Source organism: Lynx canadensis, chromosome D4 (genome assembly GCF_007474595.2).
Source record: "Lynx canadensis isolate LIC74 chromosome D4, mLynCan4.pri.v2, whole genome shotgun sequence".
Lineage (NCBI taxonomy): Eukaryota > Metazoa > Chordata > Mammalia > Carnivora > Felidae > Lynx > Lynx canadensis.
Window position 1 is genome coordinate 93,440,354 of NC_044315.2, and position 16,367 is coordinate 93,456,720.

The 16,367-nt window shown below is 61.9% G+C and overlaps 1 protein-coding gene across 3 annotated transcripts in view; it reads right to left on the reverse strand.

Moving 5' to 3' along the window:
• The window catches only part of EXD3 (exonuclease 3'-5' domain containing 3), an 84,340-nt gene that overhangs the window by 30,664 nt on the left and 37,309 nt on the right, over window positions 1-16,367 (reverse strand). For all 3 annotated transcript variants that reach the window (XM_032595488.1, XM_030293380.2, XM_032595489.1), the window contains 12 exons: window positions 14,923-14,976; window positions 13,847-13,986; window positions 11,075-11,172; window positions 6,356-6,429; window positions 6,199-6,237; window positions 4,220-4,386; window positions 3,579-3,702; window positions 2,937-3,147; window positions 2,732-2,841; window positions 2,101-2,263; window positions 1,853-2,019; window positions 1,233-1,394 (listed from right to left, as the gene is read on the reverse strand). In XM_032595488.1, coding sequence (XP_032451379.1) covers window positions 1,233-1,394; window positions 1,853-2,019; window positions 2,101-2,263; window positions 2,732-2,841; window positions 2,937-3,147; window positions 3,579-3,702; window positions 4,220-4,386; window positions 6,199-6,237; window positions 6,356-6,429; window positions 11,075-11,172; window positions 13,847-13,986; window positions 14,923-14,976 — 1,509 coding nt within the window. The remainder of the gene's footprint in view (window positions 1-1,232; window positions 1,395-1,852; window positions 2,020-2,100; window positions 2,264-2,731; window positions 2,842-2,936; window positions 3,148-3,578; window positions 3,703-4,219; window positions 4,387-6,198; window positions 6,238-6,355; window positions 6,430-11,074; window positions 11,173-13,846; window positions 13,987-14,922; window positions 14,977-16,367) is intronic.

Sequence of the window (16,367 nt, forward strand, 5' to 3'; positions counted from 1 at the left end):
CCAGACCCCCCGGGGACAGACACGGGATGGCCAGACCCCCCGGGGACAGACACGGGATGGCCAGACCCCCCCAGGGACAGACACGGGATGGCCAGACCCCCCGGGGATAGACACGGGATGGCCAGGGGCCAGGGGCCAGACACAGGATGGCCAGACCCCCAGGGCCAGACACAGGATGGCCAGACCCCCCGGGGCCAGACACGGGATGGCCAGACCCCCCGGGGACAGACACGGGATGGCCAGACCCCCCGGGGACAGACACGGGATGGCCAGACCCCCCGGGGCCAGACACGGGATGGCCAGACCCCTGGGGCCAGACACGGGATGGCCAGACCCCCCCAGGGACAGATACGGGATGGCCAGACCCCCCGGGGACAGACACGGGATGGCCAGACCCCCAGGGCCAGACACGGGATGGCCAGGGGCCAGGGGCCAGACACAGGATGGCCAGACCCCCAGGGCCAGACACGGGATGGCCAGGGGCCAGGGGCCAGACACAGGATGGCCAGACCCCCGGGGCCAGACACGGGATGGCCAGGGGCCAGACACAGGATGGCCAGACCCCCCGGGGCCAGACACGGGATGGCCAGGGGCCAGGGGCCAGACACGGGATGGCCAGACCCCCCGGGGACAGACACAGGATGGCCAGGGGCCAGGGGTGGGGCTGGGGGGGGGGTGACAGTTGTGGTTCTGGTCCCACAACACTGTGGATGTACAAAAAGCCACTGAACTGTACGCTCTGATGGGTGAGTTGTGTGTTGAGTTTTATCACCATGAACCTGTAGAAAAGATTTCCATCCAAGCGCCAGCCCCTGAATTCCAAGACCCCAGCTCAGGATTTCTCCACGGCCCCCGGGGCTGGTGTCCTCACAAGCAGGCTCCTGCCACAGCTGAGAGTGGAGCTCCTTCCTGGGTGGTGTTTCCAGGGGCCACAGGACAACGGGGTGGAGGTGGGGGCGAGACCACTGGGGTCTGCCTGGGTCAGGCCCACTCCCGCAGGAGCTGAGAGGGCTCCCGCCGGCAGACCCCAGGTGCCCGGCAGCCACAAACATTGCTGTCCTTGGAGACAGTGTCCCTGACAGGCCAGGGAAGCCCTGCCCTCTGCCCCGGGGCTGGGTCTACGCAGCAGGGGCACCACGGCAGCTTGAGACACAGCCCCTGCTCCCAGCGGACAGGGGGAGAGAGGGGCCCCGAGCCCCAGCTGGGTGGGCACGAAGCCCCGCCACGCTCACCTCAGCTGCCCTTCGGTGGTCCTCGTTGGTGCCCAGCACGCGCACGTCCGCGCCCAAGCAGCGGAGGCTCCTTGCCAGCCCCTGCAGCATGTTGTCGCACACCACGCGGAAGGCCCTGGCCGGGACCTCTGGAGCGGCGTCCTCGAGCTCGGCCACAGGCACCTGCAACACGGCCCTGCTCAGAGGCCGGCGGCGCCCCTGCCCTGCCCTGGACTCTGTGGGGAGTGACAGCCCTGCGGGCCGAGCGGCCAGCTCTTTCTCAGCCTTTAGAAAGAGAATCGCGAGCAGTATGGCCTCCACGCAGAACACAGCAGACGGACACATTAACAAAACGATGCGAGATCACTCGCACCGGGCCCAGGCAGGGCCTCCACACGTTTCCTGGGGTGGGGGCTCTGTGTACGACGCAGCGGGGCTCGGGGCTCGGGAGCCACACGGTTCACGTGAGACGCCGCCCTGGACCTTGGTGGGAGCACGTCAAGCCCGCTGACAGGAGAGCGATGGGAACCCCCCTCCTCCAGGACGCCGATGGGGCTCTGCTCCCCTCCCAGGCCTCCTTCCCCGTCTGGTCCTCCTCCCTGAGAACTCTTATGAAGGGGTCCCGGGGGGGCTTCACCCACCTGCCAAGGCAGGGCTGAGGCCTCCTGCAGGCGGGGCGGCTCCCGGGCCCCGGGTCTCTCACTGCACCCTGGCTGCAGGCTCCTGGCCAGGTCCTCAGACAGGGAGAAGCTGGCAGGCTCTCTGCTCAGCGCCTGGTGCACCTCCAGCAGGCAGTAGGCGTCAGCAGCTGGGGTTGGCATGGGTCGGCCTCAGCCTCCAGTGTGGGGGGCACAGGGGTGTGGGGTGTGGGGGAAGTAGGGGTGTGCACCTGCGTAAACCAGCTGCCCCTCGCTCAGCGGCCGCCGATCCCAGTTAGAGAGCTGCTGCGTCTTGTCGAGGGGCTTGCCCAGGACCTGCTGCACCAGGAGGCTGAGGCCCCGCAGCCCCCTGGCCTCATACGTGCCTCCAGCTGGCATGTTCACCACCCGCATCTGCCAAGACAGAGCCCCTCAGGGGTGAGCGGCCTGTGCGGGAGGAAGGATGGCCACCACGGTGCCAGGCGGCCCTGCCCTGGGGAAGGCCCTCGCCCTCCAGAGCCGCCAGTGCGTGGAAGGGAGGGCGTGGATGGCCAAGGCAGGCTGCGCGGCGGGGGGGGGGGGGGGGGGGCCTCAGGTCAGCTCTGGGGATGACATCTTAGCCCCCAAGGGCGTGTGCTGAGAACTCAGAGGGGCCCAAAGCAGGGCTGGTTCTGGGGAAAGTGTGGGGACACGTGGTGACTCTCCCTCCTCGGCAGGGCCTGGTGACCTGTGGCCAACACAAAGGTGCTCTGAGGTCATGAGCTCATCCTGGCACACAGACACCCACCAGCCCACGGTGAAGACCCCCCAGCTGGTGCAGGGCATCGCTGTGCAGACGGCTCAGCAGAGAAAGGAGGGCCCCCCTGCCCCCCTCGAGCGGACCTGCCTGTGCACCCGCAGCAGGTCCAGGCCGCCCCACAGCTGCTTCTCCACGTGCGCCAGGGCCGGGCAGGAAGCACCCAGGCTCCGAAGGTCCCCCGCCAGCCCGTAACCTGCAAGGAAGGCCGTCAGCGTGACAGGCACCCGAGGAAGGGGCCGCGGCCTTGCCCCAGCACCCTCCCCCTCGGTGGGCAGGGGCTTTGCTCACCCAGTTTCGTGATGGAGGGGTCCGAGAGCAGCCGGGACACCAGCCTGGAGAAGGCCTTCGACACCTGCCCTCCCGCTGGCCGCGAGAGCACAGGCAGGTCCAGCAGGAACACGCGGCCCTCCACTGCCAACTGCATGACTGATGCCTGGGGCCGGCCCCCCGTGCCAAACGAGGGTCTCCACTCCACGTCTACCCCGACCACCTGGCCGGGCTGCGGAGAGGGCCTGCTTTGAGCAGGTGAGGCCCGCTGGGGCTGCAGGGCTGTGGCTGAGGGCTGGGAGGGTGCAGCTAGCCGGGCCCCCCCTGAGTGTGAGGTCCAGGTAAGGCAGCCTCTGTTGGGAGGGCTGACCAGCCCTGGGAGCTCCCACAGGACCGGGGCCGCGCCTGGCCCCTGGCTTGCCCGCCATTCCACACAGAAGGGGTCAAAGGAACCTGGCAACCAGGCCGAGGGCCCGGCCACAGCGCAGGTCTGGAGCTGCTGCAGGTGAGTGGCCAGTGTCTCATGCTTGTGTTTTGGGCCCAGGGTCTTCCAAATGGGCTGGTATGGATGCCCTGCTCTGCAGGGGTGTCTGGGGCGGGTGGGAAGGACAGCCAAGCCTGGGGGTCCATGGTGCGGACAGAGCCCCAGAGCTGGCCACCCACCTGCAGCAACGCCTCCTCGTGCCTGGCCAAGTCCTCCCAAGAGGCCAGGAAGTGGATGTCCTCCCTGGCGATGGGCAGCTGGTAGTAATCACCCTTCCTGTCCTCCAAAGGCACCCTGGCCACCCTGGAAGAAGCGGAGCAGTGGCACCCACCCCCCGCTCCGGGCCCCTGGGGCCGCACCCCACCCCACCCCAGCACCTCCTGGCCTGGCCGGGCCCAGAGTAGACCTCAGAGAGGAAGGGGAGCTACGAGGGCCGCTGGCGTCTGGGGGGTCTTTGCGGTGTGCCCGCCTGTGCCCCTCCTCCCACACAGCTGCTCTCTCCGCCTTGCCCACCTGCCTCTGTCCCCCCCCCCCCCCCCCCCGCCAACAGACTGCCGCTTCCTCAGGCCCTTGGGGGTGTGGGGCCTGGTTGTGGGCTCCGGCCCCAGGGTCTGAGGCCGGTGCGGAGGGGTGCGGGCTCCTGGCTCATCTGCTCTGTGCGTGTCTGCGTTCTGGGAACAGGGGCATGTGCCCCCCCTCCTTGCTTTTCTGGTCTCACTCCCAAAGCGCTGACATATGTGAGTCGTGGGATCACTTCCCAAGGGGTGGGGGCCCCAGGGCGTGCTCCGCCCACCAGCCTCCCGAGCCTGGGGGTGCTCACCTCTCCTGGAGTTCGAGCCGGCGGAGCTCGGCAGCCACTGTGGCTGGCAGCTGCTCCTCGGGCACTGAGAGGCCCAGGGCGCACTGCGCGGCCACGGCCTCGTTGCCGGGGGAGGCCAGCAGCCGCACTACCATCTCTTGGGGCCACTCTTCCCGGCCCACCAGGCCCTGGGGACAGATGGGATGGGCTGTGCTGCCCGGCTCTGCCCCGAGGGGGTGCAGACAGTCCCGCACCACGCCCAGACCTGCCCCCGCAGACCCCAAGGCTCTGTGCTGACCGAGCTGTCGAGGACCTTCCACACGGTCAGGCTGGAGGGTCACCGTCCTGTGTCCGCAGCCCGGCCTGGCTCCCTGCGTCCGTCTCCCCATCTCCAATGCCCGGTCCCACCCTGCTGCTATCACCAGCACCTCCTCACCGGTCCTGCCCCCCCAACCTGACACCGGTACTGTCTTTCTAGAACATCGTCTCCACCCTTGCCTGGTGGGTTCTGCTCCCGACCCTGCGGCTGTCCAAGTCTGCCCCTCGGGCATCCTTGCCTCCACCCTTGGGCTGGCCAACATGCTCGGGGGAAGGAGGGCCATGGGACACCCCTGAATCCATGGTCCAGACAGTGGACGCGGACGGGCGGCCCTCAGAGGGGTGATGATGCTCCGGGGCCTCCCGAGGCGGCCTCTCCCACACCAGTGCCCAGCACAGGAGCACAGGACTCATGTAGCCCACGGGCAGCCCACCCAAGTCCGCTCAGCCTCGGGGCACCCAGGGCAAGGCCCAGGCACCCCACCCTCCCCAGAGTCTGAGCCTCTCACTCTCCGGATCTCTAGCCCCTGAGGCCTCTGTGCTCCCCAAGGAGCCTCTGCCGGCTGACAGGCAGGGCCCCTCCCAGACAACTCTGTCCCCCCAGCAGCCTCAGGCCATCCGCTTCCCGCAGGCCGCGGGTTCCCACGTGGACGACAATATGTGGAAACCCCTCCACATTCTTCAGGATGTCCGCTGCCCTTCCGGCTGCCTCGGCCTTGGCACCCAGGGGGGACCAGCCTTCCGGGCCTTCCCGGGGGTCCACGTTCCTCTCTGGTGACTCACCGCCCACCCCACACACCCATCACTGCAGGGGTGGCTCAGCGCTGCCCCCCACTGGATGCCACTCAGAACACCAGATGCTAGACCATTCATCGAGGAAGGAGGGCCCCCCCCCCCACCCCGCTAACTGGTGCGTTGCTCCTGTGCTGCATCTGGGACCCCACACCCCCTACCTTCTTCCAAGGCTGCTTCGCCCAGGGCTGGGGACAGCGCTGCGCCCATGATGACCCACACTTCCAGCTCGGGCCTGAAGGACCCAGGCCGCTGCATGGTCCTGTCTAGGCTGCTGTCCTGGCGGGCTCTGTAGCCCCCTGGGCCAGGAGTGGCCCTTGTATCACCCCATTGGGCAGTTGGGGGCTCATTCCTCACAAGGCCTCAGGGGGCACAGAGCTGTGTGCAAGCCCAGCACTCAAGGATGGTCTAGAATATTCTCTCGGTGCACAAGTGGAATCTCCAGCAAACCCGACCTCCTCCATTGCCTGGCAGCTCCATGCTCCACCAGCTAAAAGGGGCTCCAGGACCCCCAGCCGTTCTGGCCCTGCCTCACCTGGCGGGGTCCCCCTCAGCAGCTGCCTCTGGCACCCCACCTTCTGACAGGGGTGGGCAGACGTGAGTCCCTGTGTCTGGTTTCTCATCAAGGTGTGGGGTCTGTGCTGGGCGGGGAGAAGCCCCGTCCCTGCACCATCTGCTTCCGGCCCTGCGTGGACATCGGAAGAGCTGACCCGGTGTGTGGGCCTACACACCACATGCCTAGTCCATACGTGTGCACATAGCCTCTCAGGGTCACGTGCCCCTCTAGTCCTTGCCCAGGTCTCCAGTGAATGCCCACCCTGCACAGGGCTTCCAGGGGCTTCCAGAGCCTTCCAGACCCTTCCAGAGGCTTCCAGGGCCCCTGGACTCACCTGCACGTGGTCCACCCAGTTCTCCTGAGACATACTTCTCTGTAAAAGTAAGCATCAAGATAACCTTTTCTAGTTGCAGCTCTAGAAGCTGGGGAAGGAGAGCTCCCCCCACCCCGTCACGGGCCCAGGCTCAGGGCGCTAACCAGGGCACACGCACCTCCACAAACCGCTTGTAGCACAGGTAGCGCAGGGCGGCCAGGCGCTGCTGAGTGGCAGCGTTGGGACACAGAGCTGTTGAAAAAGCACAGAGCTCAGGGCAGGGCAGGGGCCGGGGGCCAGTGTGTAGGGGGCTTCTGCCCACTCCCCTCCACCCTTCACTGTCCCCACAGGTGCCCTCCCAGCCTTGAGCCTCGTTTGGGGTCTCCCAGACCCTCTGCATCAGGGGCTCTGAGGGACAGGAGCCCCATCTCTCCAGGCTTCTTGTCCTTCGTGTCCTTCTCCCACCAGAATGTGAGGAAGGGGCCATCTTGCTCACCTGTTTACAAACTGATGCTTACTTGTTGGCCTTACTTCCACATTTTGTTCAGAGCCCGCGGGGGCCCAGGAAGGGCCCCCTCCCACCCACCCATCCACCCGCCCCGCCCTCTGATGCTGGTCCTCCCTCTTGGGGCCAGCTGTCCTTGAAGCCTGGCAGTGCGCAGGGGATGCTGACCACAGAACCCTGCCCCTCCCGGTGGCGGCCTGGCCTTCTCAGGGCCCTGCACCCTCCGGAAGTGTGGCTGCGCCCGCAGCACCCCACTCCCAGCACTGGGGAGCGCCCTGTTACAGGGTCGCTGTCCAACCACAGCGGAGGTCAGTGCTGCCCAGAGGTTGGGGCCTGCAAGGGAGGGCCAGCGACTCCTCAGACAGGTGACGGGGCACCCCCTCCTCCTTCCTGCCCAGGCTGTGAGGGTTCCAGACCCCAGGAGGCTGCTAAGGAACCTGGGACAACACTGCCGAGTGAGGTGGACAATGCCTGAGGAAGGGGGGGGGGGGGGACGAATGAGTGAGCTACTCAAGGAAAGAAGGAAAGAAGTGAACTTCTGCAGGCTCTGTCAGGACACAAAGTAACCATGTGTCCTTGCAGAGGCATCTGCAGACAGAGACTGGCTTTTCCGACATTTACACAATTTGAAGCATCATTTTGCCGGTGGGAAACTTTGTCCAAAAGCCTTGTGGATACGGTATCGTGTCCACAGATAGATTCCGGTGCAGCCTGGGCTGACTGGCTGGTCCAGACGCAGCACAAACCCTTAAAGGGGCGGGCACAGCTGAGCCAGGCCCAACCGCCTGCCACACCCCTGAGCACCTGCAGATACCAGAAAACCCAAATACGACGCACACTGCAGCCTGCTGGTTCATCCGCGCAAGGACACCTTGGGGGGCTCCACCCGGGACCCAGGCCTGGGGAGGGGTGGGCTGGTGGGGAGCTCAGGCTGGAGAGGCAAACAGAAGTCCCCGACCCTCCTTCTGCGTCTAACGTCAGCCCACGGAGGACATGGGGTCGGTCCTGTGGAGGCCACAGCTGTGACGGTGGACATGAGGATGGACTGCAGAGGGGCAAAGGGACAGTGACCGCAGCTGTGACCCTGAGGCCTCCTGGCTAAGACAGACCCCGCTGGGGAAGCAGCAGATGGGGCCTGGCAGCGGGTGGTCATGCGGAACAGGAGACCCGGAGGGGGTCTGTCCTCCCTGCCCCCAGCAGGCCAACGAGCGAGGCGCCCACGGAAAGCACCGGCTTGTCTACCATGCCCTCTTGTCCAGCGGCCCCCCACTGTGTGTGACTATGTGACTCGGCACATAGTCAGGGGGGAGTCCCCACTATGTAGGGGTGCCTAGGCACCTAACCTGTTCCAGTGCCACACTCAGCTGAGACCTGTGGGGGGGGGATAGACCTCCAAGGGGGGCACATCCTGAACTGCGGGGGGCGCCAGGGTAAGGCTGGTCCAAGACCCCAAAGACCCCTCTGGCTCCAAGCCCTGGGCCCACTGTGGCCACGACCCGACCCGGAAGTGTGGGCCCTGTGGGTCAGTGAATGTCATGGCAGGGCTGCTGGCGGCGGGGGGGGGGGGGGGGGGGGGGGGGGAGGAAGGCCTGCACCTCAGACCCAGCTGTGGTCTCCCACACAGCCTGCCCGCCACCCCGGCCCTGTGGGCCTCACGCCCCACCCCCGCCCTGCCCCACACGGGCCTGAGTCCCGGGTGGGGAGAGCCTCTGCCGAGGCAGCAGGCGCAGCCCCCCACAGCAGCCAGCATCGACCCTGTGAGTGATTCCGTGGTGAGAGCCTCTCGGGCCCGTGTCCCTCACCCCGTGTGCACCCTGAGGGACGCCAGCAGGGCTCCCCGACACAGCGCCCAGGACAGGCATGCAGGTGACCTCAGAGGCCCCCCTGCCAGGGACGGGGATCCCCACGGGGGGTCCACTCCTTAGCGCTCCAGTCCTGCAACTGCACCCCAGACCTCCCGGTCCCTCAGACCCCAGCACCCCCAGGGGTCTGTGCTGCCGGGACCCTCCTTGGAGCTTCTGCACCTACAGCCCTTCTTTTGGTCTTCCTCTGCAGCCTGAGGGTGGCTCCTTCCTAGGGCTGTGTCCCCTGGCGCCCCAGGGGTCCCAGCAGCGGCCGGTCCTCCTAGACCTGCCTCGGCTGCTTCGGGCAGAGGCCCCCCAGCTACCGTCAGCACAGCCAGCAGCTCCTTGTCCCTAACTGACCCAGACTGACCGCACCACCAGCCTCCAGGCGACCACTTCTTGGTCCTCCCATCTCTTCACCTAGAGCCACCTGGGGGGCCGTGGACAATCACACATCAAAACCGCTTGGTGATGTGTTTCTGTCTGCAAAAGCCCCTAGTATCGCCCTCCTTTCTGGAGGCAATACTGCCTTCCGGAGGCACCTTTGTCCAGGGCCAGGGGATCTGCATAATTTCTCAAGGGTGTGAGGACAGAGAAGCCTGCAGGTGACTGAGACAGAAACCAGATGCTGACCAGAGATGGGGCTGAAACTTGGACACAGACCATAAAACACCTGTGAGCAAGACATTCGAAGGGAAAAAAGACAAAACTGGAAATATGTTCAAGTATCAAGAAACCACACAAAGCGAAAGAGCAGATCTGGAAAAGAACCAAAGTATGACTTCTGGAGCCACAGATACAACGATCAAAATGCAGTGTTTTGTAGTTTTTTGGACACAGAGGAGAAAATTAGTGATGCGGAAAAGAGCAGGAGTTTCCCGAGCTCATCATGAGCGAGACACAGGACAGTAACACTGCAGGGAAGGCAGGGTGACAAGATCACACACGGGGCCGGAGAACCAACAGCAACATCTGAGGACATAGTGACTTACAATTTTCCAGAACCAAGTGAAGACAGCAATCCACAGATTTAAAAAGCCCAACAAAAACCAAGCCAGATAAATACAAAGAGATCTATAACCACTCTCCTCACAGTGAGACTGCAGAACATCAAAGACAAAGGAGACAGAGAGAGAGAGAGAGAGAGAGAGAGAGAGAGAGAGAGAGATTGCTTTCAGAGAAAAGAAATTAGATTTCTTCATAACAACACATTTCAACCCAAAGGACTGACATCATACCAAGCATGATCTTTGATCATGATGAGATTAAGAGCCCGCACTAGAAAGATAACTAAAAGTGCCACTTAGCTTTGAAATTAAGAAGTACAGTTCTAGGGGCGCCTGGGTGGCTCAGTCATGTGTCTGACTTTGGCTCAGGTCACGATCTCACCATGAGTGAATTCGAGCCTTGAATCCTGCTCTCTGCTCTCAGGACACATCCTCTGTCTCCTTCTCTCTCTGTCCCTCCCCTACTAGTTCTCTCTCTCTCAAAAATAAATAAACATTAGGGGCGCCTGGGTGGCTCGGTCGGTTAAGCGTCCGACTTCGGCTCAGGTCATGATCTCACGGTCCGTGAGTTCGAGCCCCACGTCGGGCTCTGTGCTGACCACTCAGAGCCTGGAGCCTGTTTCCGATTCTGTGTCTCCCTCTCTCTCTGCCCCTCCCCTGTTCATGCTCTGTCTCTCTCTGTCTCAAAAATAAATAAACATTAAAAAAAAATTAAAAAATAAATAAATAAACATTAAAAACAGAAGAAGAAATACATTTCTAATTAGCCCATGGGTAAAAGAAAAAATTATAATAAAAATTAGAAAATATCTTAAGCTGGACAATAATAGAACTAATATATGTTGAAACTGGAGGAATATTTTAAGAAGCAAGAAGGTTTAAAATCTAGTTTGGTGGGCTGGGGAGGGCAATGAACAAAGAGGGCCAAAAAGCCAAAAGCCACCAAGTGGCCTCACATCAAACTAAAACTTAGCTTCTGTACAGCAAAGAAACAGTCGACAGAATGAAGAGGCAACCTATGGAGTGGAAGGAGATATTTGCAAACCACGCATCTGACAAGAGGCTAACGTTCAAAATATAGAAGGAACCCATGCAATTCAATAGCCAAAAATCCCAAATAACCAGATTTAAAAACGAGCAGAGGAACCGAATGGATGTTTTCCAAAGAAGACATCCAAACAGGTGTTGAATGAATGAAATGGTCCAAGGTACCACTAATCATCAGGGAAATGAAACTCCAAATTATGATGAGATACCACCTCACGTGCGCCAGAACGGCCATCAGCCATCATTGGACGAAAAGACAAGAACGGACAAGAAGGGGCGGGGGCAGGGAGGGGGCGGGGTGCAGCAAGGCCCCGCCTCCCAGGAGTCTACGCAGGCGGGCAAAGGGGCTTGCGGGTCTCAGGCTGCTGCTCGTGTCCAGGGCCTGCGACGGGCAGGCGGCAGGAAGCTGGGGGGGGGGGGGGAGGTCGGTGGACCCTGGTCAGCCTGAATCCCGCATCCGCCGGGCGCGCACAGGTTGTGGGGGCGGCACTCACCCGGGTCCAGGCCCAGCCGCTCCAGCTGGCTCAGGACCCGCCGACTTAGCACTCTGGGACTCAGCCTCTCCAGCCTCGAGGTCACCTGTGGGTGCTGCCTGCAGGGAGAGAAACACGGCTCCTGTCTGGCACTGCTTTAAGACTTTCGTTTTCATCTAAGTCACACACGCACAGTTTAAAACTCAGGTAGTTCTACAAGGTTTATGGAGAGAGCAGTCACCCTGTCACCCTGCCCCACTGCACACCAGACACACACATCACTTTTGTCGTGTTTCGTATTTGTCTCTGTGCTTACAAGCGACATACTTGTACGTGATCGCTTGGTTATTCAGTTTTAGGAGTTTGGTCTGCACATCTCACCACGGAAGGCTCTCCAGCCTCCCTCCCCACACAGTATCCAAGCCCTTACGTAGGGTCAGGACACCGTGTCTGCCATATCATGACCAGACGACCAGGCGAACACTGTCAGTGGCCAGGCCACACCCTCCTGTTCTCTTCAGGGTTAATACCTGTCTGCTGAGGTTGCTGACCCAGGCCCCCCGCCTGCCTCGCCCTGTGCCCACAACTCGGTGGACACACCTCCTCACTCCCCCAGCTGACAGCTCAGCACACACCCGCAGAAGTTGCTAGAGCTGGTGTGCGCCTGAGCTCTGCCCCACGCCGGCTTGAGGGTTCGGCTGAGCCGAGACCTTGGGGTCCGGGCAGGCGATGCTCCTGGAATCCCGCCTGATCCCTGCTCTTCCTGGGGTCTGCAGTGTGCGTCTCACCCATGCAGGCCGCCCCGCAGACCCGCTAAGCCGGGCGCCTCGGGACCGGGGTTCCCGTTACTTGGATGTCGGGCCTCCTTGACAAGATCTCTACTTTTTCTTTTAACCTTTTCTCTCTGATTTTCATACTGTTTATCTGTTTTGTACTTTTTCGAAGACATCTTCAAATTTATCTTCCAAACTTCTATTGTGCTTTTCACTTTGCTGTTAAATTTCTGATTGCAAAGAGTTCTGTTCTGTGTTCTGCAGACACCTCGGCCCAGGGTCCCCAAGGACCGGCTGACCGCTGAGGGCCCTCCTCGGGCTCTGCGTTGGACCCCACATGCTCCTGGCGGCCACAGGTCAGCTTCCCAGCCTAAGTGCTCTACCTGACCACCTGCCACCAGCTCTTGGACCCCCTGCTGTCGCTGCCTCTCCTTCCCTTAAAATGTCTTCTTCATTTTGGGGCAGAGACACAATAATAAGTGCTTGTATTTATCAGCCAGAAGCACTTTTTAAAACCTAGAGTTTATAGGGGCACCTGGGGGCTCAGTCGGTTAAGCATCTGACTCTTGATCTCAGCTCGTCATAATCACGGTTCGTGAGCTAAAGCCCCACATCAGACTCTGTGCTGATGGTGCCAAACCTGCTTGTTATTCTTTCTCTCTCTCCCTCTCCCTCTCCCTCTCTGTCTCTGTCTCTCTCTCCCTCCCTTTCTCTAGGCCCTAGGAAAATTTTTTCTAAACTATTCTTTTTAAGTTTGTTTGTTTGTTTGTTTGTTTATTTATATATATATATATATATTTATTTATTTATTTATTTATTTATAAGAGAGAAAGAAGAATGGGGGGAGGGAGGGAGGGAGGGAGGGAATCCCAAGCAGGCTCCAAGCTGTCAGCACAGAGCCCAATGTGGGGCTCAAAGTCATGAACCGTGAGATCACGACCTGAGCCGAGATCTAGAGTTGGACTGAGCCACCCAGGTGTCTTAAGACCCAGGAAATTTTTTAAAAAATCATTGATTTAAACCAATATCCTCAACTAAATCCAGCCACACAGGGCCTTCCTCACTGTCCCACTGTCCATCCATGTATGTCCCTTCTCCACATGGGACTCTGGCCCCTGGCCCCACAGTATGTTCACTTATTTGCTCTGTGTCCCCCCACCCTTTTTTAAAAGTCGTTGTTTATTGTTCAAGCCACTTTTTTTTTAGTAATCTCCACGCCGAACGTGGGGCTCAAACTCATGGCCCCGGGATCAAGAGTCGCATGCTTCACTGACTGGGCCAGCTGGGCACCACTCTGTCACTTTTCAAATCCGTAATGACAGGGAGGAGAGCCAGCGCTGGACGAGCCCAGCCCGGGGCTGTGTGGGTTTGCCTGCTTCCCAGCATTTAAGTCACACAACCCTTGAGACAGGCAAAATCAGTCCAGTTTTAGGGACAAGGAAAGAAACCCAGAAAGTGAAGTGACTTGCTCATAGGTCCAGGGAGGTCTGCCCCAGAGCCCAAGGTCTGGATCTCCAGCCGGGGAGTCCCAGGGCTGGGTAGTTCGTGGAGCCAGGATCAAGCCACTACTACCTGCGGATGGGCGGGTGGCTCAAGGAGCCTTCACAGACCTCCAGGAGCTGCTGCCCCCTGTGCCCCCCTCAACACGTGTGGCAAGAAGATGTTCTCCCGCCAGATGCCACCCCCGTGCCCCACACCCAGGCGACACCCTCACGTCACATATACAGGCACGTGGGCTATCCACATGGGCTCCACACCCGTCCCTGGCGATTTATCCCGCGAAGGGATGAAGGAATGAGTGAATGGATAAGCAGCATGACTTCCGGAACCAGGTAAGAAGTCATCCACCTGATGCGGAGGATTGTTTTTGTTCGCTCGAGGGTGGTAACCGTCTCTCATCTGGTCCCTGGCAGGCGTGGCCTCTCGCTGGCCGACCCGGCTGCGACTTGTGGGGGCCATGCGTGTGGCCTTCCCCTGTGCTTGCCCCCCTCACCCCACCCTGGGCCCCCGTGGGGCTCACCTGGCAACAACTCCGATGTCAAAGCCGGGCCGGCACCAGGAGTCCAGGAGGGCCAGCAGCCTCCTCTGGAGGTCCGGGAAGCCGGCCACATAACGCTCCACGAGGCTCACTCTGTCCTGGAGGAGCAGTGGGGTGCACATCTGCGGGGAAGCACGTCCTCAGGCCACAGCCCTGTGGGCACCTGGCACCTCCACCCCCAGCTGAGACCCCAGACTCACCTCCAACCCAGCCAAGAGTGTGAGTGCCCCCATAGTGGCTCCTGGGGCACGATGCAGGCAGCCCAGCCCATGCCCTGTGCTTGAGCATCTCGCCCCCACACATGCAGGCCCCACAGCTCCCTGGGCTCTGTGGTCATTTTAATCTCCATTACAAAGGCCTGGAGGCCCCAAGAGGCAAGGGGAACCTGGGGAAGCTGTTTCTCCTGTCTTCACTGAACTGGGGGCGGGGGGCAGGAGGGAGGCCAACGTGGGCAGTAGACCGATGGCCCAGAAATGCCTCCTCGTTGGCACAGATGGCATGCCTACTCCTAGTGCCCGTGAGTGCATGAGCCCATGAGAGCCCCAAGCTGAGTCCTCAGGGAACCTTGGAGGCAGCCCCTGATGGTGGCACTGGCCCTTTGGACACTCGGGCCGTTTCCACCGCAAAAGTCAGGCCTCAACAAAGCCCCCTTCCAGTGGTCCCTACACTAGACCCCACCTCACCTCCTTTCCTCTCCATGTGACCACATAGGTCAGGCTGCCTGGAGCCCAGACTGGATGGGGTCCCATCAGCCAGGCTGGAACCATGGGGGTGGTCCTCACGGAGAGCTCCATTCCCGAGAGCCCCTCTGGCCACCACTTTCGGAGCATACCACACCTGAGCCCAATGACTGCCCTCCTGGGCACGCCCCTTGGGCCCTCCGAGTAGGGTCAGGTGGTCACATGCGACCCTTGCCCTCTAGCACCCCAGCCCCACCCTGTGAACAGCAGAGGCCAGGGCTCAGTGGTACAAGACCCTCTGCCTCCAGACCATGTTTCTGGAGACCTGGGTTTCATCCACGTTGGGACCTACAAAACTCACGTGAGAAAGACACTTACCTTTTCAACATCAAGTGCTGGCTGCAACTTCAGCCTGGAGCCCAGCATGACAGCCTGGCAATCAGAAATGGAGCAGGTTCCACAAAGTACACGGGCCCTGGTGGGGCACGGGCAGCGCCACGGTGGGGGGGCTCCCACCCTCTACACCTCTGTCACTGGGGCACAGGACAGGCCTGTTCAGGTCCAAGGGGCCTGGAACCCAGAAGCCTCCTGGCAGACAAGCACCCCTGCCCCCCCCCCCCCCCGGCTGAGTCAGGTTCCACAAGAGGTGGGGCAGGTGGGAATGACCCATGGGCCCTACCAGGCTGGGGTGTGGCCTGCTGGATAGGGCATCAGGGTGGGTGCTGGGCCCAAGCGGCTCTGGCCAGGGGGTGCTGATGAGTGGATAGAGAACGAGGGGGGGCAGACAAGAAGTAGAAGTTTTGTCACCTACCCCCAGGCTCTGCTTCCACATACCCGCTCTCACATGCCCCGTACCTCCCACCAGCTGCCATCCACCTGCAAGAGCCTGGCAGGCCAGTCACGGTGCTCACAGCCAGGGGCCAGGGTTGGTGACCCCTGCCTCTGTGCACCCTGAGGCCTGGGGGCCTGTGGCCCTGAAGTGCAGGGCCCTCTGAGCGCTTTCCACAAGGCATACTGTGTGTGCAATCCAAAACGACTAATGAGCGCAGGACTCTCTATCCAAAAGGGCGGATTGGCCCCAGGACGAGAGGCCGGAGTAGGCCGTGGTGTGGCCTGAGTGTGTTGGGGGAAGCACAGAGCTGCCCCCTTGGGTCCACAGAAGAGAGGCTCTGAACCCACCGCTTCCTGGTGAGGGCGGGAGGGTAGTGGGCGCAGCTGAGAACCCTGCCCGCGGGCGGGCGGGCGGCCGACCGGCCGCAGGGACCCTCCTCCGACTCAGCATAGAGAACGCCCGGGGCCCTGAGCGCCCGCACGTAGCGCTGACCGGGCTGCTATTAATAATTTCCATACATCGCGCTCCCATTATGAGCAAAAATAACCGGCAGAGCAGCCGGGCGCCCCGCCCCACGCGGCTCACACAAAGGACCAAAATAGCGGCCTGGGAAAGGCTCGCTCCGGCCTCCGGCCGCGGACCGCGCGGGGCGGGGGCGCAGGGCCAGGGGCCTTTCCCTGCGCAGCGCTGACCCGGCGCCTCCACAGCCTGGCTGCTGTCCAGGAGCTCGGCCGCCAGGGCCCCGAGGGGCCCCGAGCGGGGGCAGGGGCGCAGGGGGCGCAGAGGGCGCAGGGGGAGGGGCCAGAGCTGGAGGAGGGACTCGAGGGGGGGCAGGGCCTGGGGAGGGGCTCAGGGCGGTGGGAGGGGTGCAGGTGCCTCCCGCCCACGGGGACCTTGTCTTTTCTGGATGGGAGGCCCCCACCCGGGAAGGCTAGCGTGCGTATCCCGGTGGCCCCGCGCACCGAGCTCACAAACTGGGGTGGTCGGAACA